This window comes from Siniperca chuatsi, linkage group LG13 (assembly GCF_020085105.1).
Source record: "Siniperca chuatsi isolate FFG_IHB_CAS linkage group LG13, ASM2008510v1, whole genome shotgun sequence".
NCBI lineage: Eukaryota > Metazoa > Chordata > Actinopteri > Centrarchiformes > Sinipercidae > Siniperca > Siniperca chuatsi.
The window spans coordinates 19,199,059-19,215,681 of NC_058054.1; the positions used below are offsets into that span (position 1 = coordinate 19,199,059).

Here is a 16,623-nt window from a genome sequence, read left to right on the forward strand (position 1 = left end):
AGACCTACAATAAATGCTATAGGAAGGAGAAGATTTTCTTCAGTTCCACCCAAAAAATTGTTGCTGTTTACGATGAGTCACAGCTCTTACTGTGTGTCACAGCGTAATCTATACAAGAACGAGACCTGGAATTGACAACAATACATTTATACAATAAACTCAAAGCAAAACATTTAACAATAAACACATTCCAAACTTAATCAGGTGATGGAATACAATCCATATGACAAAAGTGGAATTAGCACACTCTTCTATGAAGAGCCGGGAAAATAAAACACTGCACGTCTTACATGGTTTACAGTCATACTTGGGAAACATACAGTGTGTATCCTATTTGTTTTGACTTACACAAGCAGCCAAACTGAACATACACTGCGTAACCTTTGAAAACAGAAATCTGTAACAGAAGTAAAATGTGATGTTTCTAAAGATGCAAAGCAAATTAAGTGAAAAGCTTTTGTTTGTTTGGACCAAACTCCAGCTTGAATCCCTCCAGCGTAAAATAACAAATTGGCTAAACAAAATGAAATAATATGGCTGACTTAGGAACAAATAATCAAAGTGAGATGTTTTCTTGTTATCTGATGAAAGGGTCAGAACAATCACAATATACATACTGTACAAATATACAAGACCTGTGGAACATTATGATGAGCTTCACTGACTTTATAAGCAGCAAACACAAACTGTTTATTTACCCCTGCTGTCAAAAGCTTGTAGATCCAAACACATGTTCCCTCAATGACTCAAATGATCAATCTATTTAAGCAAATGTGAATGGCACATTTATAACAAGGATCGACAGCAGTCCTTACAAGTAGCCTAAACATCAGTACAGCTAAATACCTGTAGGCACCACCTATTCCATAAAATACTGTGCTAACCTTGCAATTACAAAGATACAAGCACTGCTTATAAAGTGGTGATCTTAAACTACTCAGCATCAAACTTAGAATATGGCTACAAAGTCGGCAGGTCACACTGCACAAAAAGAGTTTGCATCCCCTAGCACGACTGTATTGGCTTGAATGTGTCCTTATTGAAAAGACATGCTAATAGCCATTCAACTCAACAGTGGTTCATTTATTCACCTGAAATAACAATGTAAACCAAGGGGGCACTCTAAGACATCGCGAAAACACACTCACTTCCATTTAAGGCAATAAATCATTATTCGTCAGGAGAAAACATAAGAACATTTCTTTCAGCACTCGTGTCTTTTTCAGCAACGGTCCATAACAAACCCTGAATGGATCATTAAATCTAAGCAATGAACACAATGCAGTTTTATTTTCTGTTACTGTAATGACAGCGATCACATAAAGGATGAGCTAAAATAATTTTTTTTAGGAACACTGTCATCACATAATTCAAAACTAAAAATTCTTAACAGAGTAGGAGCCACAGAAGATGGCATGTCACTTATATAGACTTAACTTAAAATGTGCATATCTCAGAGAAGGTATGAATAACTTCAGCTGTAAACCCTTAATTAGCAGCAGAGGAGCAATGACTTTACTCCCTGCATATTTAAAAGGAAAATGTGTGAGTATAAGCGAAGGAAAACCAGAGGGGTTAAGGAATAAGGAGGTAGATTTATGTTATTTTCAAACTACAAAGACTGAAATCTGAGGCAGAGGTGTCTTGGATGTAAAGAAATTACTGGGTGAAAGCAGTAAATAAACAGAGGAAAAACATTTTTGGTTAAGGAGGAAATCTGAAGTTAAATGCAAACATTAAGACCAATGTTTTTTGGGATTAATGTCATGTCTGGGGTGGTCTGAAATGTATCAATCCTTGTGTGCTTCAGTGTCAAGGCCTGGGTTTGCAAACATATATCCTGCATCTGTGTGCATTTTGTTTGTGTAGGCCAGTCTCTGCTAGGTGTGCAATGATAGCACAGAAATCTATGAATCCTCATTCAGATCCCGACTGTCTGTTCTAGCAATTTTCCGTGGAGGCGCCATGTTCTCCCCCTCTGCATGTTCCTGCTCTCGCTTTTTTGCTAGATTCTGATAAAGAAAGAAAGAAACACATTTAACAAATCGTGAACCACAAAACAGAGGATATCTACTGTCATAACTAGCACAATTAGCAACAACCTTCTCTTCCATTACATTAGCTGTCTTCAAGACCTTTACCTTTTTGTCCCACTGCTGATGAAGATACCGCAGTAGGATGTTTGTCTTCTCTGTGACTATGACTGAGAAGAGACAATACAGACACTGATTAGATCACAAGAGACACAAAGTTAAAAAGGTGCAGAAAAGTAAGAATGCAGTTGAAATCAGCTGTTCCCATAGAGTATTAACCTAATGAACAGGCTGAGTGATAACTGCACTGTAATACAAAAACTGGAGGTGATTTCCTCTATGGAAGCCTGAAACTGAGACCATTACTACGCAAAAATAGTTGTGATGTGTGCTTGGGGTATACTATTATCCTCAGATATAACTACAACATTTCCATAGAAAATGAGCTGTAGTTCCCCCTGCCCTGTTAACATTTTCAAAAGTCAATGCACTTACTCTGCTCTGATGGATATTCCCGGGTTGGAAGATACACAGATGGTCGACGGTTCTACAACAATATTGAGATCCATGTTAGTCTATAAAGTGGCTCGAATTACCTCAGACAAAAAAGTAGTACTACCATGTGACAAAATGTCTTGAATTTTAAGACCTAAACTACACCATGAACTGACAACATGATTTTATATAACAAATAAGATGACTTACCGATGCTTTACATACAGAGTCAGCATGGAACCTGCTGAAGTTACTTTTGTTGTAGACAGGTAGTCCCTTCAGGAAATCTCCCTGTGAACAGAACAGAAACACATTAACAAAAACACTTCCCCGTACCAACAGTTGCAACGAACGGAAAGTCCCGGGTGGTAAGGCTACCATAGCCACAACTGGGTAGCAGAGAACAACTCCGAGCCCTTACTTTAAACTAACCTAGATGACGTCGCAGTAATGTGGTATTGAGTGACAAAGAGTATTTACACTAACGTTACGTCCTATTTGCCACCACGTAACCAACATACCTATCGAAGCCGATTAAGAACAAACTATATAAGCTAACACCTAACGTTATAGGTTACCTAAACGATTGAGAAAAGAACCAGCTGTAACCTACCTTCTCCATTTCTGTCCGAGTAACGCTCTTCGTCCGTTGACTAGCTAGCTAAGCACCGTGAGAGTGAAAAACGAGCAGATGCTACTGTTTTAGCTAGCTAGCCACTAAGCCTTGTTGTCTTTGTCGTAGCCAAGATACCGGTTTGTTTACCCGTTCGACAGCTTCTTACGACTGCTACAAAACATAAACTACGTATGACTTTAATATGATCGCATCACACCACTTCAGTTTCAGTATCAGTTGCAAACTTCCACTCGTGTAAAGGTAATAACACAAAAACTGAAAATGAACGTTCTTAGGAAGCTAACTTGCTACTAGTTCACAACTCCATTTTTGTTGTTCGTCTGTTCGGGGGCAGTTACCTTCCAACAGTCAACGTACCTCATTGGTTGAAAAGTGGTAGATGCGCGAAGTGGAACGAATAGCAATGTGCTGATTGGCTAGAAAGTGATTATGTAACAGAGCAATCTCCCAATACAAGGGGGATTGTGGCATGAGGCTCAGATGAAAACAACACAAGTACTTTCTACAGTATGGCCTCCTCCATGTGCAGTATGCGTTCATGCATCTCTCAACTGCTGTTGCTTCTCGCAGTTATGAGTTGAGCGGATGGGTGAGCGACGGTAACATACTGACTGTCTAAAAGAACAACAGCAAAGCGATCCCTACCCTAGAACTCTTAATTATTAATATTAAAACTATGACTAAATGTAACTAATTACTAATCAGGTTGTTCATTAAAGTATATTTGATCGATATGTTTATTTATCTATGTTATCGGTTTTAAGTGTCCATATACAATGCAGAAATCAATAACAGGATATTAGAAGGGTATAGGTACAACTTGCAGCAGTTAATACTTCAAAATTAGTTCATACCAAAAACTACCTTTAAACTCGTACCAAACATGCTACTGTAAAATGTATGGGCTAAATCTGTTGTTTAACTGTTTAGTATAGCATGCACTTCCAAAAATGGAAAATACTGTGAAAGTGAGAATTCAAGTTAATGCTACTTTTCATTACTAATGTGTGTGTTATTCTGGCATATAACATTATCAATTAATGTTTCCATTTTCTCTGGTCTGATTTTTAGTTGTCACAGCTGCTCATTTTCAACAATCTTGGTTTGTAAATTAAAGGTCCCCCCACAAGGACCCCTTCTTTATACTCTCTAAAAGTAATCCTTTCCCCCAGTGCCTAAAATATCCAATTAATGCTCTTGTTATACTGCCTTCAGTTAAATAAATCTACAACTAATAAATAGCAGATGGCAGCCAGGTAAAAGGTAAAAATGTTGTCTCTTGAAGCAACAAAGAACAAACCCTTTGACCACAAACCATCTTTGGGAAGCACTGATTTTTTTTCCCCCAATTACAAATGCAAATGCATGTAAATTCTGCAGGGATGGTCAATCAGAATTGGTGTTTTCATTTTAGAACAAAGATGACGTTAATATTTAAAGACACATTTTGTCTTTGAACCAAATTATTTCACACAAGCAAAAAAAAAAAAACAACATAAATTTGCTAACATTTAATGTTTATGACCAAAACTTTATGAATGACAAAGTGGGTGAAACTACCAGGCTTCTTTATACCCAAGGCAAATACAACTTGTTTGTCGAAGGCCAGTTTTCATTCTACTGCCCATTATTAATGCAGAGGGTAGGCCAAACCCAACCCACACCCAGTATCACCAGTTAACCCAATATACAAGTTCTTTGCTGAGCACCGCCAGCATTTAAGAACCAGTGTCTGTTTCCTCAAAGTCCTGCAGGTTTTCCAACAGGAACCTTCAGTGTGAGAGTGATTTCCGTCCCTTCAACATGCGCCGTAGAATCACTTCGATGCCGCCTTGTGAGCTGATCCTCTTGATCCAGCCATGGGTCCTCTTGCGTTTGATGTTCTTGGGCTGATACTCTGTGCCTCTTTTCCGTGTCCGTACCTGCTGGTATTGCCACGGAAGCTGTTGGAACACTCCTGAACCCTCAGCTTGTGAAGAAAGCGGCCCACATCTGGAAATCTGAGGTCCTGCAGCTGCCCTGGGCACAATCCAGTTGCTGAATAACCTAAGGTGAGAGTTGCCAGTTACTGCAAGGTTCCCTGCAGGGATGCTGTTGAAAGAGCACAGATTAAAAACGTTATAAATAAATATTATTCCCTCAACATTATGCCAAGATAATGCTGTGATTATGATTGTGCCTCCCTAACCCTACCCCCCCCCAAAAAAATAAAAACCTAACCCGCTGCCCACCATTGAGTCTGGTTCTGTCCAAGGTTTCTGCCTGTTAAAAGGAAGTTTTTCCTTGCCGCCAAATGCTTGCTCATTGTGGGATTTGTTGGGTCTCTGTAATTAATATTATAAAGAGTACGGTCTAGACCAGAGATAACTTCTGTTATGAATTGGCGCTATATAAATAAAATTGAATTGAATTACATTCAAGTTGTAATACATTCACGGTGCTGCTACTTATATGTGGAGTAGTCTCGTGCATGGATGCCATGCCTTGGTTTCCACTATCAACACAATGATAAAATTTATGTACAGATTAAAAACACATTTTAACTGCTACTTTAACTCGTGTGATTCACACTCATTCAATATTTAGAATCACAGGAGTTGTGTTAAGATTACACACAACATGTGTAGTCCTTCATAAATACAGAAAAGAAAAAAAAACTATACATACACAGAAAGTAACGTTTTTGGTAAATTTAAAAACACAACGCGTAGAAGTGCAAATTAATACAAAAGGTGATTAAATGGCTATTCAAGTCTAGAACTGAACATAGGGATTACATTTCACAGAACATGTATCACAAAACAAAGTGTGGATATGGATTTATTGTAAATCGATACCGTCGTGCATAATATGTTGATATGAACATTGGTTTGATTAGCTATCATTAAACTATAATTGGATTAGCCATCACCTAACTCAATATAATCAGTAGTTGGCTAGCTCCCTGCATGATTAACTAGCCACGCTGCTAACGTCCGGCTAAGCTAGCTTGCCGATGTTATCATCGTAAATAAACACTACTGGCTTTGCCGTTTGTCTAGCATGAAAATACGTGAACTCTGTTACCTGGTGAAATGGGTTATTCCCCGCAGTCGGGAAAAATACGACACCATAATGTTCATTTTTAGATATTTATACAGTTGACACAAGACATGAGAACAGTGAATGTCACAAGTCTGCCAGCCTCCCTGCGTTTATGAGGCAAAATGATTGGTTCAAACCTTTCAGCCAATTGAAATGCTTGTTGCTGGAATATGTACACTTTATGCCCTGAGTAGCGCTTGTCAGGTTCAACTCTCAAGCAGTTATATATCAATGCGGTTTACAGACCGAGGTCACCATGTTTCACCAATAAAACGGTTTATTGGCAAGGATAACGGCTCCAGCTGCAAGGGTCAAGGTTTGAGTTTAATGTCTGTCAGACGGGAGATACTAAACAAGGTAAGCAATGGGATTTGTATATAGACTGTGTTCTAATGATACATCCATGAGACTACTTACTTAATTTGCAGTTTGCTTAAGCACATTTTTTAGAAACACTTAAAACTCTATTTTTTGGAACACTGTTACGATTCTCAATACATTACTGTAAGTGCAGTCATCACAAGTCAGTGCAGCACAAGCCTCACTTAACTTGCAATGGGTTTCACTCAAATAATGTCAAAATCAAATAAATGTATTAATCAGAGCACCACCACTACTGTAATTCCCCTCAACAGTCAAAATGCTAAATAGTTGTGTCAATATGTAGGATCCTTCTATACTTGTGTTTATTTATTTAATTTCTCATTTAGACGTAGATTCAATCGCCCCATAGTAATGCCAAATATTATTTTAAGCCTGCTGAAGATTATCCATCAGAACCTATGCCATGCAAACACCAGTTTCTACAAAAGGTACCGATTGCACAGGTTTTTCCTGTAAATACCTTTCCATTTTGTACCATTTACAGCTAAACCTCACAGTTATAGTAATGTAAACCACAACCAAATTAAAGCTTTAATTTCATTATACATAATAATAATAATAATTAAACTTTATGTATAGAGCACTTATCAAAACAAAGTACAAAGTGCTTCACAACAAGAGAAATAAAATACCACAGTGAATGATGAAATATAAATAAATTAAAAACAAAAAATACACAAAAGCAGTAAAATAAACAGCCAGTTCAGGTAAAATCAGGATATGCTGTCCGATAAAAATGTGTTTTGAGAAGAGACTTAAACGAAGACACTGACTCAGACAACCTAATTTCTTTGGGCAAGTTGTTCCAGAGCCTCAGGGCCCTGATGGCAAAAGCTCTGTCCCCCTTAGTTTTCATTCTGGACTCAGGAACAGACAGAAGACCCCTGCCCAAAGATCTCAAACTACGTGAAGGTTCATAAGGGATTACAAGGTCTAAAATATAGTCTGGGGCCAGGCCATGAAGAGCCTTAAAAGTAATCAATAAGATCTTAAAATCAATCCTAAGACAAACAGGGAGCCAGTGTAAAGAGGCTAAAACAGGTGTGATGTGATGTGATCGTACCTCTTGGTCCTGGTTAAAAGCTTAGCAGCTGAGTTCTGTACAGTCTGCAGTCGTGTCAAGGTTTTTTGATTAAGACAAGTGAACAGACTGTGACAATAATCGAGTCGAATAATAATAAGATTAAATAATTTAAATAATAATAAATGTCGAAATACAACAAGTTAAAGCAACTTGGACTACTGTAGAAATAAATGAAAAACAATAAGTAAATCCTTTCCACCACCTCAGTGATCATTCAAACACTCATGTGTATCATGTCATCTCTCTCACATCTGGTCATTGCCCTTGTAATAAAACCTTTTTCATGGCGACCTGTTCCCTTCATGCCTCTGCAGTGATGTCCTCACAAATGTTTGAAAGGTTACGTCTGGATACATTATTTTTAATGTGAGGATTTACACAATGGGCATGTTTATAAGATGAAATTCGTACGTGCATCACTGGGTAGATTGAAGATAGTTTGAATTTTATATGACAATAATGAGATTGTATGATGAGGTGTGAGAAAATGTAGTGTTTTGTGAATAATGATTGTCATTCCAGGATTGTGTCAAAACAACTGAGAAAAACTTTAAGTTCTCGTCTAGTTACCATACAGTAGTTGCCATTTGAGTGCTGTCTGGTCTCAACAAGGAGAATGCCCTTTCTTACAATGTAGTTTTGCGCTGATGTGGGAGGGCAGAATTCCCTACAGGCTATCTGGCATGTTAATTGGCCTAAATTATTTTTTTTAACCAATTTATTAAAACACCGATGCGTGCCATGCATAAACATAATGCAGTAATTGTTACTTACACCAGCTGCCAAACAATAACAGAAAGTACACAGTTGTTGGCTCACAGGCTCTCCGCCCCATAAACGTCACCGCTGGCTACTCCGTGACAGGCACCGGACTGTCCCAGTACCAATTTGTTGATGTGACTTCAAGGGTAACGGGGGGACGACAGAACACCTTAATCTAATTGGCTAAAACTTAAAGGTCATTTCTCCCTCCAGTGATGCAGCAACTGCTATAACACGTTTTCAGGTGTCAGTTTATGGTGATGCAGTTACGCTGATTTAAACGCCACGTGTAGAACTTGAAATTGGGTCACACATGCAGGCCTGGTCGTGGTCATGTGTCAGCCTATTTCCTGTAGATATTTAGCAGCACTATCATTTTTATCATTTCTGTCACTCTCCCTGACCGCACGCACGCGCGCACGCACGCACGCGCACGCGCGCACGCATATTGCTACTCTGTCAGCCTTGGCAACAAGGAAACATCTCTTCTCCCATTGGCCCCCTCTCAGTGTTTGGCTGTCTTCTATTCGCCCTCCTCACTGCCACTCAGGGGCGAAAATGCCTGAAGACTGCTGTGGCTGCTGCGGATACCGGGGCAGCAGGGCTGGGTATGGGTCTGGTCTGAATGCGCAGTGGATGCTGAGGGAGAAAAAAACCATTGCCGTTTGTTATCGTAATGGGTATCTTATTGAGATGCAATTTGCGCACTTTTATGGATGCATGCTTTACCATCAATTCAAGCCCCTCTGTGTTCTGTGATTGCAGTCTAATGAGGCTAATAAGAAGCTTTTCCTATTTTGCAGCATCTCTAGCGTAGACAAATTGTTGCACCAAATGCAACGTTTTCCATCAGTTTCGTTCGTCATCTTTTGCTGCAGATTTCTAATCGCCCTTAATCATCAGTAATTCTGCAGGTAAGGAATCGATTTTCATTGCATTGTGTTGTGTAATTAGCCAATGTTTATTGTGCAACATATAGTCATCCGCGTCAAGAAACATCCGTATGCATTTGTCCTGTGACAACGCAAAAGTAATAGATCTATCAATAATACACGCGTAGCAATTTCGGCCTTCCGCACTACACTGCCACAGATTTCTAATCTTTTCTATTTGTGATGCGACACCGTTAACTGGGCCAATGTATGACACTTGTCCTTCGCTGTGCATTGTTATTATTGTGAAACATGATAATTAGTGATTTACGTAAAATGATTGAAATATGGAGCCTACTACTGCGGTTTGTGGCTTGATGTTTCGGAGTCATATGCTTGTGTAGCCAGCTAACCTATAGGACATTTGTGCATTAGTCCTTTTTAACAGAAAGTAGTTTATTGTGGTCTAGTTTTTGCAAATATAAGCATTTCATGTATAGATATCATGCTAGACTGCGCTATACCTACCGTGTGTTGTGGAAATGGGGCAGCACACTGTGTACCAAATGTGTGTTACTGTAACACTTGGCAGACATATCAACCTATATATTCTGCAATGCAGACACACACAAAAAACATGGCTGAGTAACTTCCAGCCTGTTTGACTTTAGAGTTTGTGGATTTCAGATACCGGTCCACTTGTTCCCCTCTGCCACATTCAAATCCTGGTTGACCTTATTGATGGATAGGTCAGGAGGAGAACCCCTGATTTGAATGACAGTTCTGTTGACCAGTGCTGATGCAGTTAGTGTTGTGTTAATGAGGTGTAGTGGCATCTCTACCAGGGTCATCCAAAGTCTTAAACAAGGTTTGGTGATGTCTTGCCATGCTGTTCAGTGTACCACTTGTAGCTGATTGGTTCATAATAAAATGACAGAATGGCTTCAACATTGAAGAACCATCATAGATAGATAGATAGATAGATAGATAGATAGATAGATAGATAGATAGATAGATAGATAGATAGATAGAAAGATAGATAGATAGAATTGATACTGGTGTTGGCTGAAATATAAAACACATTTTGAGAATAAAATGAAGCTCACTGCAGTTTTTGACTGACAGCTGAGCTGCAGATTGGAGAGTCTGTTTATTGTGTCGATGCTCCATTTTGATGTTTGCTGAAAGATAGGCCTCTGAGTCAACACTCACTTGGCTCCAGAGTGTAACTGAATAGCACTTGATGCACTGACCTTCAGACCATCCTTCCACCAACAACAACAGCACACACACAGACACATGCACAGACGTACACTAGGTAAACCAGCTCCTTTTTTGCCCTCACTGTAGTGCCAGACCTCTGAAGCACTATGCATTAAAAGTCTGTTTTATTAATCTACCCTAACCAAGCTCTTGTTAAAGCCGTAACCTTGTTGACTTTGTTTTTAACCAAAAGCAGACGGAACAGAACTAAATTATTACAAATGTACTGTTTATTATGAATGTATTACAGTGATGGTGTTTGAATAATGGATACGTGTAGAATAAGAATCTGCATCTGAAGGGGATTAGAAGTAATTATATATAATGTGTTTCAATATATGCACTTTAAATGACTTTAATCTGGAGAAATAATTCACTAACAAAAATATAAAATGCCAGCATCCATGATAAAGAAAATCAATGAAAATGAATCCCCACTAGTCACAGTTATGTATATATATTTACTCTATTAAAGGTCATTTAGAATTATCCATTCATTTTATTTTATCTCTCAGCACCAATATGCCTAGATGTTGTGCATCCTTATTAAATATATTAAGTAGGTAGCATGAAACACAACTGTGATCTAAACTACATGTTACATGATATGCAATGAGCAGTAGCCCTCTGTAGGCAGTAATGTGCGTACTGTGCTCTGTTTCAGTTTTTGTAACCAGGAAACAATAAAGCCTTACTATGTAGATGTGAATCTTCCCACTCTGTTTCCTAGAGATAATCAGCATGTGCTTGTATAAAAAGTGAGGACTAATGATGCTTTATTTATTTTTTATTTTAACTGCCAAAATGCAGTTTTGCTGCGACTGGACGTGGGCAGGAAAAATCTCCATTGGAAACAGTATAGCTTGGAAAACTGCTACCATACTGTTATGAGACATACAGTACAGTTCGCAGGCATGTACACAGTCATGCCTTATGACTAGTGTTTTCTATTCATGTATATCCTGGTTCTGACCATGTCAAAAGGAGGGGTTATTAATAGCAAACGTCTAGGTCGGCATGTTAATGGTCAAGTATTGTTTTTATGTTGTCTGTTTATGAACTTGGAATCCCTGAATGCTTTGTCACCCAGGTGAGTGTGTTAGTAGAGCTTTACAAAGGCTATGGTATTTGGGATTTGCATAGAGGTTTGGAGCCTGTTAAACTGAAAGCACCCTTGCTCTTGGTGTGTTTTATCTTACTTGTACTGGCTGTGGTCTGATGAAAGGATAAAGAAGACCATTTCATTGTAACTGCGTTGCTAGGAAACAGCTCGGGTCCAGTTTTATAGGAACCAAGCTATGACCCAATTTCTTTCTGTTGAGCTGTTTTGCTGACAAACCTTGAACCATTTATAATGATTATGTTTGAAACTGTGAGGGGAAAAAAAGTGCTCTGAAAAGCTAGTCGGAGAAGGGTAACAAGCTTCTCAAACCCACCCCTATGTTTATTAAAAAATTAAGCATCTGAGTGATGATTTGCTTTGTTCTGTCTGTGTGATGTTGTTTATGCAGGGAAGCACCATGCTGACCAGTATCACTGAAGGGATACTCTGCTGCCTGACTGGGAAGGCTGCCAGTCTGGTCTTGCCCCTGGAGTCGTCAGAACCCTCTGATGGTTTTGAGTTTGTGGAAGTGAAACCTGGGAGAGTCCTGCGAGTGCGGCACATCGTCCCCGAGCGTCAGCCTGTAGTAACAGAAGAGCAAGCTGCAGGCAAGGAGAAAACGGATGGCGACTGTGATGATGACGGCTCTCCTGAGGATTCTAATAATGAGAGCAATACCGGCAGCAGTGTCCACTGCAAGAGGAAGATCACAGTCTACCGCAACGGCCAGCTGGTGATCGAGAATCTCGGTGATGTTTTGCACTCTGAGATCCTGCAGTGTCAGGACGGGGATCTGGAGCCTTGTACCACTGTAGAGGTGGAGTTGGCTGACTACAAAGAAATGCCCTCTTCTCCAGACCCCAACCCTGTTCCTCCTCCAGTTCCTCCTCCCCTTGGGGAACAGAAACCTGCTCCACCTCCTCGCCGCCGCCGTCGCAAGCCCAAGCGCACGGTGCTGATCGACTCAAAGAGGGTGATCTCAAGCTGCAAAGGGACGCACTCGGATGTAGCGCTGTTCTTCGTGCATGGTGTGGGTGGTTCTCTGGACATTTGGAGCAGCCAGCTGGACTTCTTCTCTCGGCTGGGCTATGAGGTCATCGCGCCCGACCTGGCGGGGCATGGAGCCAGCACTGCCCCACAGATTGCAGCAGCTTATACATTTTATGCTCTTGCAGAGGACCTTCGTGCCATCTTTAAGAGATATGCTCGTAAACGCAACATTCTCATTGGCCACTCGTATGGGTAAGGATTTGTGAGATCCTTGCGTTATTAATCATTCACCATTGGAAGTGTCTCTGAAGCAATTCTACAGCTGATCGAAGTTCTTTTTCTAGTAGTTTATCTAGTAGCAATTAACATGCTGTTGTTAACATGCTGTACCCATCTCATTATACCTCTTCCAGAGTGTCATTTTGCACCTTCCTGGCCCACGAATATCCTGATCTGGTCCATAAGGTGGTGATGATCAATGGAGGGGGTCCCACAGCTCTGGAGCCCAGCCTATGCTCCATCTTCCAGCTGCCATCTTGTGTCCTGCACTGTCTGTCACCCTGTCTGGCCTGGAGCTTCCTCAAGTAAGATCTGCATTTGTACGGTGCCTAAATTGACACTAGAGACAGTGACACACCACAGTAACTTCTGTCATTGCTGACAAAACAGCATTGCTAGAAAAACCTTAAAAATTAACTTACCTCAAATTTGCCTCGAGGGGCTTTGATCATCAAATTGTACATGTAACAGTTCCAAGTAACACTTTCTTTCTTTTTCTCACCTTTAGAGCTGGATTTGCCCGTCAGGGTGCCAAAGAAAAGCAGCTGTTGAAGCAGGGCAATGCCTTCAATGTGTCTCCATTTGTCCTGCGAGCCATGATGAGTGGCCAGTACTGGCCTGAGGGGGATGAGGTCTACCATGCTGAGCTCACTGTGCCCATCCTTCTGGTTCATGGCATGTGTGACAAGTTTGTGCCCATGGATGAGGACCAGCGCATGGCAGAGGTATAATACATCTTCATATGTGAATGAATGCTGATTTATCATGTAATATTTAATATGAAATGTCGTGTTTGCGCGGTAGTGTTACCTATTGTAATGTTCTGCATTCATTTTTGACTCCTGTTCTAGATCCTCCTGTTTGCATTCCTAAAGGTAATTGAGGAGGGAAGTCACATGGTCATGATGGAGTGTCCTGACACCGTCAACACCCTCCTCCATGAGTTCTTTCTATGGGAGCCTGACATGTCTAGAAAAGACAGCAGCAAGACAGACACAGAGAAGACTGTTGCTCTCAGTGACACTCTCCACACACTGAAAATCAATAAGCCTATGGACAAATAACCAACAAGGAGTCTAGTTTAATCACAGAACCAAGCAGAAGGCCTTTTTCGGCATGTGTTCTTAAGGCTGCTCCTAGGCTGAGAGCTGTTATAAACAGGGCCACATCTTAAGGATGTGGACGGCCACTGGTGCTCCAAGATAAAGCAGGACTTTGGCATGGTGCCAACCAGAGAATGATGGAACGAACATAGAGATGAAGGCAATGGATGCAAATACACAGTCAGTTTCTGCTTTGCTTTTTGATAGCAGTTTGTGCCCCCATCGCGTCATGTTTGCAAAACGACACAACACCTGGAGGTCAAAAGGACGATGTCCATTTGTGATTTGTGTATGAAATGTTTCTGGTGAAGAACTGACTACTGCAAAACGCAAAAAGCATAAAATCCATGAAATGGTGTGTGAATTGCCTCAACTTTATCTTAAATATTCTGTAAAGTACTGCAGAGCTTCTGTTCTACCTTTACAAAATGGTCTTACATCTGCTTTCAATGGGAAACTGGCAAAATAATTGCCAGTATGATGCTGAAGGACATCTTATAATAAAACTCAAGTGTTGATAATAATATTTTATTATCATATACTGACTGGATGGTAGTGGGAAATCGTTTAAAGACATTAAATATATACTGATGTACATGCAAAATGTAACTAATAATTGCACCACATGCATACATAGATCACAGTATGCCAGAAGGAGAAACACAAAACTTCATTGTTCACCTGCAATCCAGCCACCTATTAATCACAATACATACAATGTGCAGTGTACACCATCTCAAACATGAAGACTCACAGTCACAGCTATACAATTGGCTCATCTATTTCCAAATTACAGCAATTTATTTTCCAGGTATTGAACTCTTATATAAAATCTAAATCCAAAAAGCTATGTGTGTCTATGTTAAGCACAATGTAACCAATTCATAGTTGCATGAAAATTAAGTAATATTCAATGAGAGATGTATGTGAACTGGTTGCAAAAACAGATGTAAACAAACATGGATCCCAAAAGCTTCTCCTCCTGTATTCTAGCAGCCGTTTCTTCAATAGTATATAATATCCTAAGGATACAAAGTACCAAGGCCCTGCATGAGTTCAGAATATGAAAAGGTATTAGGGTTGTTTCAGACAGTTTCAATATATTCTCATATCGAAAAAATACCAGTGCACTCCTTCCTAATCAAATAAGTGTTCCTTTTAAGTATTATTTTGCCTTTATTCTGAAATAACAGCAACTGCCATAACAAATTGTGGTTGTATTGACCGCTTTAAGCTGTTGTGTCTCTAAGCTGATAAATGCAAAACAAAAGTGTGTTCCCCTACTACTCTCCACTCCACTCTATTTATCTAATAGTGTCAGACAGAAAGAATGAGCTAAACATTATGCTCACTGAAAGACATTCATTCATGGGTGCTGCTTTGTCTCATAGTGGGACAGTAAGGTGCGAGTAAACGCACAGTCTAATATGCTCCCTGACAGTGCTTATCTGTTGACTGGATAGTTTATACTGTTTTGAGTAGCAGAAGGTGTAAATTGGTGGATTTGTGAGACTGGGTGTTAAAATCAAACATGAGTCAGTCAAAAGAGAAAGATCCCTAAAAGGAGGGACATTTGTACTGACCATGCTGGTTTGTTTTATATGCATTTTGACAGAATGCGGATGCAACATCTTATGCAACTGGAACAAAATAGAGGAAAACAGAGTGGAAATAAACTGACTTGGCACCGACACCTCAAAAACATTATGTATTCTCAATGGACTTTCCAAAAACCAACAAGTGCTGCTGATGCAATGTACTGTATGTCTCCTTTGGTGTGAAAGGTCAGTAAAACTGTATGGACTACAGGGTGCACATGTACTTCTTCTTATGCTAAAAGTGTGCATATAAAACTGTCAGTGCTCATATGTGCTAAATCTTTTTGTGGTTAACAAAATGTGTTAATGTTATTGTTGCATTTATTCATGGGAATCATAATATATGCACTCCCTAAATGTAGATGCATATAACATTATATAGCCTATCAAAACAGTTGGATTCAGTGTATGAACATGCCTTTCCTGGCATGAAATAAAACAGATGTTCACAGTCTACAGGTGATTTTGCTTGTTTGTTTGCAGTTACACAGTCTGTTCTTTTCAGTGAGTAACAAAATTACAATAATTTCATTATACATTGAAATTCTGAAGATGACACTAATGTAATTTACACAAAACAAATTGCAGGCATTTTAGATTAAAAAAGTAGGTACTAAGTAGGTGTTAGGACTAAAACTGCAGGCATAGGTGTTATGACTTGATGCAGGATACAGCCACATTTGTATAATCAGATTATCTTTCCGAATTATTTTCAATAAATGCAATTTCTTTGCGCATCCTCATAGCAGTCTACATAATTAAATAAATTCCCCAAAAATTTCACATGAACGTTATTTGCGCTATTGTCCAATATTTATTATTTAAAACTTTTATCTCTTTCTTAAGTTTGCTATAATTTAGTAAGACCTTACCTAATTTCCAGTTACTTTGATTTTGTATGGTAACTGGATTACTTTGTGATCGGTAAGAATAGACT

At 39.5% G+C, this 16,623-nt stretch overlaps 3 protein-coding genes across 6 annotated transcripts; 1 reads left to right on the forward strand and 2 right to left on the reverse strand.

The window, feature by feature from the left end:
• Positions 1 to 131: 131 nt before the first annotated feature.
• Positions 132 to 3,736, reverse strand: LOC122887253 (DET1- and DDB1-associated protein 1-like). Its single transcript, XM_044220281.1, has 5 exons — positions 3,142 to 3,736; positions 2,739 to 2,819; positions 2,529 to 2,580; positions 2,142 to 2,203; positions 132 to 2,012 (listed from the first exon to the last, which is right to left on the reverse strand). Exons 1-5 carry the CDS (start codon positions 3,148 to 3,150, stop codon positions 1,908 to 1,910), a joined length of 309 nt encoding a protein of 102 aa, XP_044076216.1. The 5' UTR covers positions 3,151 to 3,736; the 3' UTR covers positions 132 to 1,907.
• Positions 3,737 to 4,661: 925 nt separating this feature from the next.
• mrpl34 (mitochondrial ribosomal protein L34) lies at positions 4,662 to 6,387 on the reverse strand. Of its 2 annotated transcripts, none has more exons than XM_044220279.1 (2): positions 6,232 to 6,387; positions 4,662 to 5,256 (listed from the first exon to the last, which is right to left on the reverse strand). In XM_044220279.1, exons 1-2 carry the CDS (start codon positions 6,285 to 6,287, stop codon positions 4,938 to 4,940), a joined length of 375 nt encoding a protein of 124 aa, XP_044076214.1. In that variant the 5' UTR covers positions 6,288 to 6,387; the 3' UTR covers positions 4,662 to 4,937. The 2 variants fall into 2 exon arrangements, with proteins under 2 accessions (XP_044076214.1, XP_044076215.1); XM_044220280.1 differs by having other exon boundaries at positions 4,662 to 5,211; positions 6,232 to 6,376.
• Positions 6,388 to 6,456: 69 nt separating this feature from the next.
• On the forward strand, positions 6,457 to 16,142 carry abhd8a (abhydrolase domain containing 8a). 3 transcript variants are annotated; one of them, XM_044220275.1, is made up of 6 exons: positions 9,037 to 9,159; positions 9,283 to 9,393; positions 12,126 to 12,958; positions 13,120 to 13,290; positions 13,494 to 13,710; positions 13,837 to 16,142. In XM_044220275.1, exons 3-6 carry the CDS (start codon positions 12,135 to 12,137, stop codon positions 14,047 to 14,049), a joined length of 1,425 nt encoding a protein of 474 aa, XP_044076210.1. In that variant the 5' UTR covers positions 9,037 to 9,159; positions 9,283 to 9,393; positions 12,126 to 12,134; the 3' UTR covers positions 14,050 to 16,142. The 3 variants fall into 3 exon arrangements, with proteins under 3 accessions (XP_044076208.1, XP_044076210.1, XP_044076209.1); XM_044220273.1 differs by lacking the exons at positions 9,037 to 9,159; positions 9,283 to 9,393 and adding an exon at positions 6,457 to 6,606; XM_044220274.1 differs by lacking the exons at positions 9,037 to 9,159; positions 9,283 to 9,393 and adding an exon at positions 11,348 to 11,704.
• Positions 16,143 to 16,623: the final 481 nt, after the last annotated feature.